At 35.4% G+C, this 12,864-nt stretch overlaps 1 protein-coding gene across 7 annotated transcripts in view; it reads right to left on the reverse strand.

Annotated features, from left to right (window-relative positions):
- The window catches only part of KDM4C (lysine demethylase 4C), a 510,176-nt gene that overhangs the window by 116,677 nt on the left and 380,635 nt on the right, over positions 1-12,864 (reverse strand). For all 7 annotated transcript variants that reach the window (XM_046023271.1, XM_046023269.1, XM_046023272.1 and 4 more), the window contains one exon: positions 12,350-12,458. In XM_046023271.1, the coding sequence (XP_045879227.1) occupies positions 12,350-12,458 (109 nt within the window). The remainder of the gene's footprint in view (positions 1-12,349; positions 12,459-12,864) is intronic.

Consider the following 12,864-nt stretch of genomic DNA (forward strand, 5'->3'; position numbering starts at 1 on the left):
AGTCGCCAAACTGTGGAAAGAACCAAGATGCCCTTCAATGGACGAATGGATAAAGAAGATATGGTCTATATATACAAGGGAGTATTATACCTCCATCAGAAAGGATGAATACCCAACTTTTGTATCAACATGGACAGGACTGGAAGAGATTATGCTGAGTGAAGTAAGTCAAGCAGAGAGTGTCAAGTATCATATGGTTTCACTTACTTGTGGAGCATAAGGAATAACATGGAAGACATTGGGTGAAGGAAAGGAGAAGTGAGTTGGGGGAAATCGGAGGGGGAGACAAACCATGAGAGACTGGGGACTCTGAGAAACTGACTGAGGGTTTTGGAGGGGAGAGGGGTGGGAGTTGGGTGAAGTCTGGTGGTGGGTATTATGGAGGGCACATATTGCATGGAGCACTGGGTGTGGTGCATAAACAATGAATTTTGGAACACTGAAAAGAAATGAAATAAAATAAAATGGGAACAAAACAAAACAAAAAACAACAATTCCAAGACATGGTGGTATTTGAAACAGTCCATATGATAAATAATTTTTCATTATTTTGAATGTTTTATTATTCATATTTCATTGTGTTGTGAGCTATGACTAATCTGAAATTTTATAATAACAATAAGCCACTATATTAAAATTAAGCTTTTAAAGATGTTTATTATTTCTAAAATTATCTCAAACTAATTTCATATCTGAAAGATGTACATTTTTAATATTTTTATCTATTTGTTAGAAATTATCTACATGAGATAAACACCCTGACATTAGAAAATAGAAGAAAAGCCTATTTCAACCCCTCTATGAAGAAATACCTTAGACCAATGCTCTACTTTAGCCCTTCCCTTCTGCCTTTCAAAATGACCCAAAGAACAAACCATATCCTTGGAAGTTCTACTTCTAAATCCTTCCAGAATATAAATCCCAAAAAAGGAAAGACTCTATCCATCTCATGCACCCTGTCATTGAGCACCAAATGCGATGCATGATCAGTTCCATAAGTATTTATTGACTAAAAGATTGATAAACAAATGAAAGAAAAACTCTTTATTCCACAATTTTCCTCAAAACCTAGAAAATGACAGGCTGGAATTCCCAAATTATGTAATAAAAGACAATTTTATTACATTTCAAGATATGCTTTGTAGTAGAAATTATTCCAAGTTGATTCCCACAACAGTAAAGAAATCTGTTATTCTTCCATTGCCCCCAAATCAAGAGCTGTCAAATATAAAGCTGTGACATCATTAAAACTAAGTAAAGACAGCTGAATGAATCTGTGGGTCATGATTTGTTTTTTGTTTTTTTTAACTATAGCTGCTGACTTATTACATTTCACACCACTTAGAGTTTTAGAATTAAATATAGGTCAACAATCACTAAACACATCAACAAGTGACACTCATTGAAATAAATCACACCAAATGGCCAGCATATTATAAGCTAGTGTGACACTACCCTGGTTTCATAAATAAAAAATGAGAATTAAACTTTCATAGTAAAATATTTCACCAGACTAGATTGCAAATTTTGACATAGTCAATTTATCACTGTAAAAATCGGAGGAGGCTCACTTGGCTCTGGTCAGAAAGCTCATTAGTCTATTAAAATTATACTCTTGCCAGAGTGTCATGATTATTTTTACTGAAAAAAATCTGCTATTTAGTGAAAAGATTTCACAATATTTTCTTGCTTTGTCTACAGAGAAAAAGTGTTTTAAAACCAATTAATTTTTAAATCAATTAGGAACAACAGATGGCTCTAGGAAAATAATGTTTAAGTGTTAATTAACCTTAAGCACTACTCCTATAATGAAAAGTGGTCAATTTATTTGACTATTTTTATCATTTATTTAAAGTAAAATATTTTGTTTTTAAAGAAAAATGAAACATATTTTACATTCTGAATAAAAAAAATCATGATTTAAAATTTTATCCTAAAGGCAGCTTTATCTCAAAAATTATTAATGAAAAGATGATTTTAAACTAAAATTAACTGAAATTATAACAAGAAGCAAACCTGAAATAAATACCTTATCATGGGTTTGAGCAACCCCATGTGATTTTTAGAGCAAATCCTTTTTCATATTGTGGCCACACATATTGGCAACAAATCCAGAGTAGACTATGTTTCTACTGGTTGCAGGACACATTTATTTTTCATGAGAACACTACACTTTCTTTCTCGTTCATCTTTTTGCAAGTCAGACTACTTCATTTCTATAGGTTTGGTTTTCATTTTCAATGTATTTCTTCTTCTTGCCCTAAGAGAGAATCTAAATAAAACTTGTGGTGCTGATACCGCCTTGCTTGACTGTTACACTTCAAACAAGAGTTTGGAGTGGCAGATACAATATTATCGTGAACCAAATGCACATCCAGACAAAGCCCAGTTGCTCACTACCGCCTGAATGACTGACCAGTAATAGTCACTGACTGTCACATGCCTCTAGCCCTAACAATCTAGAAGCAAGCTCTTAAATAGCTACTTACCCATAAGAGGTGGGATTCTGGCACATCTCTCTCCTGAGCCACACCAGATGAACTACAAGGACTTATGTGCAAAATGTACTTCCCCCTAAACTTGGTGGTGATAAGCCCTATGCACAGGATGACCTCTACCCAAGCTACTTATGCCAGAACCCAGCTTCTTCCACATCTAGCTTGCCTGCCTCTGGTGAGTTTAGTTCTCTCCATCCCTAGATTCATGACAAAATCACTGAAACTCCAGTCTTGCTCTTTTGAATACATTCTCCACTCCAGAAGCAAAATGCCTTTCTGAAATATGAATATGATCTTACTATTATACTTCATAATTAAATACAAAACCCTCTAGGATAGCACTGTCTACTAGAAATACAATGTAAGCCACACATGCAATTTTTATTATTATAAGAGCAACATTAAAAAACAGGTAAGAGAGGAAAGAATGGGAAAAAGAATGGGAAATTATTATTCAATGAGTAAGCCTAGTTTAAGGAAGATGAAAGAATTCTAAAGATACAGGGGCATGAGATATAAACACATTTAATGACATAGAACTATATACCTAAAAATGATTAAAATGAAAAGTTTATATATTTTTATAATAAAAAAAGAATCAGGAGGCACCTGGGTGGCTCAGATGGTTAAGTATCTGCCTTTAGCTCAGCTCATGATCTCCAGGTCCCTGGATCAAGCCCTGTGTCAGGCTCCCTGCTCAGCGGGGAGTCTGCTTCTCTCACTGCCTCTACCTCTACCTCCTGCTTGTGTTTGCTCTCTCTCTCTCTCTTAAGTGAATAAATTAAATCTTTAAGAAAGAAAGAAAGAGAAAAAGACAGAGAAGAAAGAAAGGAAGGAAGGAAGGGAGGGAGGGAGGGAATGAATCAGGTGAAATTAATTTTTTTTTTTATTTATTTGATAGAAATCACAAGTAGGCAGAGAGGCAGGCAGAGAGAGAGGAGGAAGCAGGCTCCCCGCGGAGCAGAGAGCCCGACGCGGGGCTCGATCCCAGGACCCCGAGACCATGACCTGACCGAAAGCAGAGGCCCCAACCCACTGAGCCACCCAGGTGCCCCAGGTGAAATTAATTTTAAGAATATATCTTAACTCAAGAAATCCAAAATATTATCATTTTGACATGTAACCAATATAAAAATTAATGAGATATTTTGCATTCTTTTTTTTTCACACTAAGTCTTTGAAATCTGCTGTGTATTTGCACTTATAGCACATCTCAATTATGCTACTAAATTTTCAAGGGTGTGTGAAATGTGCACCTACCAAAATTATAGTTGTGTTTCATGTGTTTATGCTGCCTCCAGTTTTTAAATTTAGCTTATTTAAAATTAAATAAAATTTAAAATAAAAGGGGAGTGTGAAATTTTAGTTCCGGCCAACATTAGCCCTTTGCCCATTTGCTTCAAGCTACATAAAGGAGTGGAAATTAATTGGGAGGTGTCTAAGTCAGGGTTCACTTGGAGAAGCAGAACTGCTGTGAGGACGATGCAACAGAGGCATATTTCAGGGCTACGTATTACACAGGCCCTGCATGATATTGCTCAGTATCTGTGGTTCGGCCTAAACTTCTGGAGGATCAGCTGGACTAGTAGTGGGAGGTATGTGGATGTGAATGAGAACAAGAAAAGCTCCAAAATTGCTTAAATTCAGTTCTTTGAGGGGCGCCTGGGTGGCTCAGTGGGTTAAAGCCTCTGCCTTCGGCTCAGGTCATGATCCCAGGGTCCTGGGATTGAGCCCCACATCAGGCTCTCTGCTACGCGGGGAGCCTGCTTCCTCCTCTCTCTCTGCCTGCCTCTCTGCCTACTTGTGATCTCTCTCTCTCTCTGACAAATAAATAAATAAAATCTGAAATTCAGTTCTTTGATAACACTAACCACATTTCACGTGCTCGACAACCATAAGTGGCTGCCATGCTGGACAGCACAGTTCTATCTCAACTGACGCTTTTTCTCTCAAGATTTTTCCCTCTCTATACTTCATGCTCCTCCTGTACTGAAATTTCATTTCCTAGACTTCACAATTTCCTCCCACTTTTAGGCTACTAAACATACTGACCCTTCCTCCAGCTAGCTCTTCTCATCTCCAGCTAGCTCTAGGTCTCAGATTAAGCATTATTAAGCAATGGCTCTTTTAGGAAGTTTTTCTCCACCTCTATATTACCAACCCTAATACCTCAAATCTAGTAAGATCCTTCACTGAATTCCAGATCTCACTACAATAGATCTTCACATACTGCTTTGCAATTGCTTGCCTAATGTTCAATAACTTCTATTATTCTGTAAAATCTATAAAAATTAAAATGAAATAAAACCTATCACCTAACCACATAGCAAATCCTAAATAAATATCTACTGAATAAATGAATAAACATGAAAGAACACCAGGAATCTACTCCCTCTAGAGCAGAAATATTTATCTGCTCTATTCCTGATTGGTCAAAAGGCAGCTCACAGAGATTTATGAGTCATTAGCCATAAGCAATGACTTACTTTGAAGGCAACTGTATTCCAGTATTCCCTTATTCTTACTTTATCCTCACAACCACCCCAGTTTATAGATGAGGTTCAGAGAAATTAATCTGCATGGTAAGCATGCCTAAGTGGAGGACACTGGACTCAAATAGTCTTAATCTCAATGTAACAGAGACTTAGAATTGCATGATCCAAACAGTAATACAGATGAAAGCTAAGACCCTTTCATATTTAAATCAGTAAGTCCAAACTGTGACTGACTGAAACTGTGCTGATACCTGTATGTATGAGCTCATGTTAGAAAATGACATCACTGGGCACCTGGGTGGCTCAGTGGGTTGAGCCTCTGCCTTTGGCTCAGGTCATGACCTCAGGGTCCTGGGATCTAGCCCCGAATCGTATGGGACTCTCTGCTCAGCGGGGAGCCTGCTTCCACCTCTCTCTCTCTGCCTGCCTCTCTGCCTACTTGTGATCTCTGTCTGTCAAATAAATAAATAAAATCTTTTAAAAAAAAAAGAAGAAAAAAAAGAAAATGACATCACAAAATTGAAAGAATATGCCTAAAATATACCAGAGTTATATGTTAAATAACTTATTTTTGTGGATTTTTAAGAATGCCTTTTTGAAGGAATAAACAACCTAATTAATACTAAAATATTAGAACAACAAATAATAATGAATCCACTGTTTTACAATAATGACTATATCTCTCAAAAATTATAACCTCCCTGCTGTCATTCACTGTTGACCAAGCAAAACTCTGTGATTTGTTTAGAGCCGTATAGCAGCTGCCTCCGTTTGGCATGTGTTTGTTCAAATTGGCCCAGTCAAGTGAAGGGGGTGATCCCATCTCTGGAACCCCAATACCAGCTCACCAATTCAATGAAAAGATCTGTCAGTAATCACTACTCACACAGACAAGATCAGGAAAAAATGAACCATTCAGCAATGCAAGCTAAAAAATAAGATTACTCTCTTACAATATTCTTAAATCATGACTTACATGAAGTTTTACTTATCTAATAATGTTTTAAGAATTAGTCCCCAGGAAAAATGAGTTCAAAACTAAAAATTTAAAGATTCCAATCAATTTCCTTTTGCCTCCAAGTTTTCTTTCAGCAGATAAAGAAAATCCATAGTAACAAGATAACATTTCATGCATTTACACATTTTCTCCTATAGATGTCTACAACCTTCAGAAAGTATATTATTTGTAGTGATGCCTATCTGAACTATTCCATTTTACTCAAAAGACTTTATTGTTTGGTATTACAGCAATATACAAATTTGACAGCTTGCAATAGGATCTAGTCCCTGTAGCAAATCATTCTGACAGTTAAGAACTATACAGCTACTAATATACATTTTTTTACACTAAACTTATTTTAAAATCTTACAAAGTTGAGGATACAATGTATGTTGAAATTCTGAAGAACAGTCTTAATGATATTATAAATTTCATACTGAAGTTATTAAATAATAGAGCTGAACACACTACACCATTATTTCATTTGTGGTATAACTTAACCCTCCTTCAGTAGTTCACTTTATTAAGGCAAATTTTTCCTCAACTGCATTTAAACAATAAAGTCACTCATCATGGTCAATATTTAGTATTTTCTTAGAATTCCTCTTGGTCTTTAAAAATAACTGAAGATGTGAATAAAACAGTACATGCGTTAATGTGGAACATAATGACATTTTTTGATTGCCTTTCCAATGCATTTTTCCTTTTAAAGTGATGAAAGATAATCAATTACGTTTTTACATTTCCCAAAATGCATTAACAGAGGCTCTGTCAAATACACTCATGATTCCTCTAGAAAGAAGGCAAAGCCAATCTCTAACATTGCTGTAACATTATAAATAGGGCTGAGGGTGATCTTATAGCACGTGAGGCAGACCCCACCTCTATCTCTCAGTAATTCTATTTTTAGTATTCAATACATCTGATAACGTAAGCCAGTTAACAAAAGAACAAGTGCCTTATTCTAAGAAATAGAAAGTCTGGATGTATTTTTTTTTCCTTTGATTCAACTTTCAGCTGGAATACCTCAGTGAAACCACTCTATTTTCAGAATTGATGTACCTTTCAAAACTATAATCTCTGGCTTTCAAGTTCACTATTATTTGCCTTCAGGTACAAATTTTAAAGTGTATAGAGGCTTCTAAGCAGAATAGTTGGTCTCAGCCAGATACTGAAAGGCTTGTAGCTCAGTCATCATTGCAGTGTAAATTCTTTTTCAAAATAATGTTCTTCACTCAGGGAACACTTGTGCCTTTGCTTGGTTCACTCGTCAAATATATATCAGTGGTCACTGAAGGCCTGGGGGCAACTTCAGCTATTCTAAAATTCATTTCTTCCTCTATTTGGTTGCAAAAATAGGATTTCAAATGTAAAAATCTTGGGAATGTCCACACACATAGAAACCAAAGGCACTGTCCTATGCCACTGTAAGGATGGTTGTGTGGTCAATGACCAACGTTTCTATGCAATGACAGCTATCAAGATAAACATCATATGCTTTGACACATGTAATTTAATATTTAAGTAATCTTACAACATTTCTATTTGAGAACTTCCTCTCCAAACAGAAAAGATTTTTAAACTAATGGCTGCATTGATGGCCTGCTCCAATTTTCCAAGATTTCTTAGAATCCATAAGCCTGCTTTGCTGTTTTATTTGTATCAATCCCACAGATATTTAATTAATTTAATCTTCAAGCAGTGAATGATATATGTAATAGACATTCATGGAAAGTGTGTAACAAATACCAGAACTTCACGCTGTTTTACTCCTTTTGTCAGGTTCTTAAAATGTTCTTCCCTTAAATTTTATAATCAAATTTAAAGATTTTTTTGGTGATCTGCTTCCAAACAATAACACTGATACTGAAGATTACTTCAGCAGACAATATTGCTGTCTTCTGTGTGATTCTACTATAAAAAGAATATATTGTTTGTCCTCTCTAAATTTCTGTCCTTAACCCCTCTTCCTGATAATTTTTACCTATATTTTTTCCATCGTGAAAATAAAGAAAAGACATTCTAACTTCAAGTGTGTTTTATCTCTATTTCCTTTTCTTGTATTCTCAACTTTGTACAATTTTGCTCCTCTTCCAGAGATACAGTTATGACCAGGGCTAACCAATTATATTAGTACAGAGAACAAGATGGAAGGGATTAAGAAAAGGAAATGATTGAGTAAATTCTAAAATCTGTATGATGTGAAGTCAGGTTTCTTTGTTGTTGTTGTTGGTTTTGTCTTCAGGTATACCCATCGCCTATGACTTCAAACAAACCCCTAACCTGGCTATCCCTGAGCATAGGATCAAGTGGTGGGTTAGGAATGTCTTCATCATCCTACTCATCCTGTGTCCTACCAGACACCAATGTTCTGATGTTCACTGGAGAGTGAAGAGGTATTGGAAAATTTTGTTTAGGTTTTAAAAAAATTAATGTATTTTATTAAAGTATTTAAAATTATCAACCACACAAAATGAAATACATTGTCTTGAAAAGAAGTCTAGTGTCAACATTGTTGTCCATTTAATTATCACACCTGTGATGTTACCAAACAAGGTAGCTGGATGAGATAAAGGTTCTTCATAAAAGCATTTTAGGATCAACATAATCCACTGATGAGCACTGGAATTTCCATTTGCTTCCTCTTTTTTTTTTTTTTTAAAAAAAAGGTCATTATAAATAAGAGGGAAAAACTACTAAAGTAAATAAATCTTCTTATATCCTCTACAAAAAAAAAAAAATTCTTCCTACACAAATAATTGAACAGAAAGGTATTTCAAAAGCTGCAAGTTGAACCAATGAATAAATCAAAGGCTAACAGTATTACCAAAACATTCAAATACCTCCGCATAAATTCCAGTATTCCATGTTCTAGAAAGACTAATAATAATGATTATTTTTTAAAATATACAGCTTTCATACTTCAGAAGACATTTTAAACTTGTGTTTGCCATCGGCTGTTCTTTAAGCCTCTTGCAGTTACTAGCTGTTACTAGTCTTGCTTATTACTTATACAGAAAAACACTAACTTGCCCCAAGGGAAAACTGTTCTTTTCCTATGACTAAATGAAAACTGAACTAAAAAATTGCCCTCTGGAATTCAACATTTTGAACGCACAGCCAGTAGCACTTTCCCTTTCTTGGTGCCATCTTTCCATATCTCTCTCTCTCTCTCTCTCTCTCTCTCACACACACACACACACACACACAAACCCCTACAAATATTGGCAGGACTCTGAATAGGCACTTGTTAGGGAGGTGATTTAAGGGCAATGGGAGGAAAAACTGGTACAGCAGCACCACCTAGTGGGCACAGGGTAGAGGCTCAGAGTCCCCCTTGTGGCTGCTTCATAGGTCAATGTTTGCTTTGGGAATCACTTACAAAGACTTGTGCCTAAGTTTACCACAATTTTTAGGAGGAAACCATAAAGAGGCAGAAGCCATTGGTATTGTGTGATCAAACTCTCCAGCCACAGTAATTTTAAGTCAGAAGCAGAAATAATAAGTAACAATTTGCTGCCTTTTATTCCATGTTTACTCAAAATTACTGTGTGTGTGTGTGTGTGTGCACACACACCCCCCCACTTGATTACAATTCAAGGTTGTTCAATTTTTATAAAAACAAGTAATGTTAAAATAATAAAATTATACAATAATTATACAGTAGTAAATACACACCTGTTGCTGAGTTTCTTATTTGCAAATAAATTCAATTTGCCAAATAAAATTCTGATTACTTTTAAAAACAATTAAGAATTTCTGTTCTCTCACAGCCTCCAACTTATTTCTTTCAACTAAGATATTCTGTCCAAAAATGACAAATGTTAAAATTTCCTCTTTATATATACGTCTTCCCTATAGACCAGTGGGTGGGTCTTCAAATGGAAATGATATTGTCTCCTGAAAATTATCTGGCATTGTCTGTTTGGTCAGGGATGTTGCAGTCTACAATGCACATGACAGTCACCCAGAACAAAAAATTGTCTAAAGGGTCAATAGAGCCTAAGTTGAGAACATCCAACTAGACTGTAAAATTCTAAAAGATAAGAACAATGTCTTATCCAAAAATGTATACTAAGTATATGGCAAGGTAAGGTAATAATGGTTTGGTGAAATAAACTGATACTTACATCTATCACTGGCCATGTACCAATAGATTATTAAACTTTAAAAGAATATTAATGTCAGGAAAGCATACTCTTGACGGTACATATAGGGCAGAGCATCCCACACCACAGTCTGATCACTAAATGAGAAAGACTGATCGCAGACGCTATCTGATGGGAGATTCACCACAGTGATGGTGCTTTCTTGACAATTCTTGGTAAAAAAAAGTCATCTGAACTTTTGGTTGTTGCCCACTTTCAAACTGTAACAGAATTTTTGAGTTATTTTTTTTCCCCAAAATGAAGTCTCTCTTTGTATTTTCCCACTTAACCACTGTGAGCATTTTGATAAGTACCACTTGATAAATACCAAGAAACTCTCCATGCATATAAAACTATTAAAACCAGAAAAAAATCTTATCTATAACCTGCTAATTTCACCCAAATATGTGAATAAACAGCTCTACACTGCCATTAGAAGTAGACTTTGGGTGATCTTAAATTCAGTCAAAACATATGCTTTTCAAGGTATCAATTGTTTAAGGGTGTAAGACATTCTGTAAAGAGCATATGATATATACAATCAAGATGAGGCATAGCACTAAGAAGAAAACAGGAAGCTTTGCCACTTCAGATGTCAAATTTCTAAATATACTTTCTGAATGGCATGGAAACAATCTCATGTTGTCCTTCCTGCTGCTTCCTTAAAACCCCTTCAGGACTGGTGTAACAATAAATCAGCATTCAAGTACTAGATTAGCCAGGATATAGCTCCTTAAAGGAAAGCATCAAGACCATTAAACTGGTAACAGAAGTCATCTTCCAGGATACAGAACCAAAGACATTGTTAAATGCACTGTTGGAATTTTTGCAAATATATACTACTTGTAAATTAGAAAAAAATTAAAATGTAAGACACTTGTTTATATTTGTCATACTAAACATTAAATTCTTCAACATGCAAAGAACTCAACATTTTTAAAACATCCTACCTCATAGTCTTAATTCTGGCAAACATTTTTTGTTTGATTCTCATTGGTATGTGCTTGTGTTTTTTTAACTGGTGACCAAGATGCAAGATTTCAAACTTTCCTATGGAAGTCCAGGAGTTGAAGAACTTTTTACTCTCTTCTGAATCACTGTGAGCTTTAAAGCCATTGAAATGACCGATTTCACTCACAAAACTTCCATTACCACATCCCATCACCCTGGTGCTACCACTCAAACCTGCCAATGATAATCTTCAGGTCTGTAAAGGACCACATATTTTCTAGTAATGTGAAATTCTTGATGCACCTATAATGGAAAACAACAGTGTATACTTTCCCGTCCCTGAGAATAAAAGGCTGTAGATTCTAGCTGCCTGTGACAGAGGTCCAGAGACAATATGCCCAGCTCCCTGATGGGGAAGAGACTAGTAGACAGTTATAGTTACAGTGCCCAAAATATTCTATAGTGGAAAGACCTCAAGTTAAAAATAACAAGTACTGAAGAAATTTTAGGGAATTGAGTCCGCATGTAAAACACACTCCAGTATTTTAAAATCATGCAATATAATGTAGAGAAAATTATTATTTAAGTATGAAATCTAAGATCCTAAACTAATGCTTTTTTGGCTCACACTTTAACAGAACTCCAGTTGAGGAATGAAAGGCCTATCCTTTTAATGAAAAATATTCCTAACAAAGAGAAGCATTAGGAAGATTTTTATGAAAGTCTCTAAACCAGTCAGAAGATAATCAGCCAGAGTTTGGCAAATTAAATGACCTGTATCTATTCGTAAATGAAAAAAAATTCCTTGGTAATAATAAAAGTTTTTCTATTTATCTACAAATCTCTTAGTTAAGAAATGATGGAATCAGGTTAGGTGAATCTGATAAGTCAAGAACAACCAAAGAGAGGCCAGAGAGAAAAACTAAACAATTTAAATACAGACAGACAGGTCAGGTATATTACTAACAAACCTCACCAGATGACCTATGCCTTGAAAATTCACACTATCCAGAAAAAGTAGTACTCCTTTGCCTCATTTCAAACAGAACTGAGGAAGGTTAGATCATACCTACAATATAACAGGAAAAGAATATGTACAGATAAGTACATTTAGGCTAAAGGAAGAAAAAAGGTAGAATAATGAAATGACGCTAAGAGAAAAATTATCTTGAGAATGTGACATTAAAGAAATATTCAGAACTTGACATTAACACTAACTTATGAGGTTAAAAAAAAAAAAGAAGCTTTGCCACTCACCAATTTTAACCTCTGTAAAGGGATTCTGCCTACATCTATCTGTGTCCTTTCTGGGACATTAGTGAATCGAACTTCTGGGACCGCAACAGCACACATGACATGGGCCCACCTACAGGAAAGGAAGGAGACATGAAACATGAAAAAAAATTCCCTAAACTTAGATACTGTATACTTCAGCGAGGCAGTGGCAATTCTCACAGAGAGTAAATACACAGACAAGAAAGAAAGCCAAAAGCCTAAATCGGTCACAAACAGACTCTGAATTTTAAACCTCTTGGGAGATACCTGGAAAGATTCAATAGCACACCTGTCTACCACTCCAACATGAAGAATGGAGTGAAGACCAAAGACTCGATCCTATCAATATACGGTATTTTTCCACACTGGCTCTACAAAATACTGAAATGTAGGTTTCTTATTCCATTTGGTACTTAATATAACAGGTGTTTAATATATAAGCTAATTAATATGTAGCAAAAGATTAGTTCAATTAATAAAAAGTGTGAAGTGGGGAT

Source organism: Meles meles, chromosome 11, assembly GCF_922984935.1.
Source record: "Meles meles chromosome 11, mMelMel3.1 paternal haplotype, whole genome shotgun sequence".
Classification (NCBI taxonomy): domain Eukaryota; kingdom Metazoa; phylum Chordata; class Mammalia; order Carnivora; family Mustelidae; genus Meles; species Meles meles.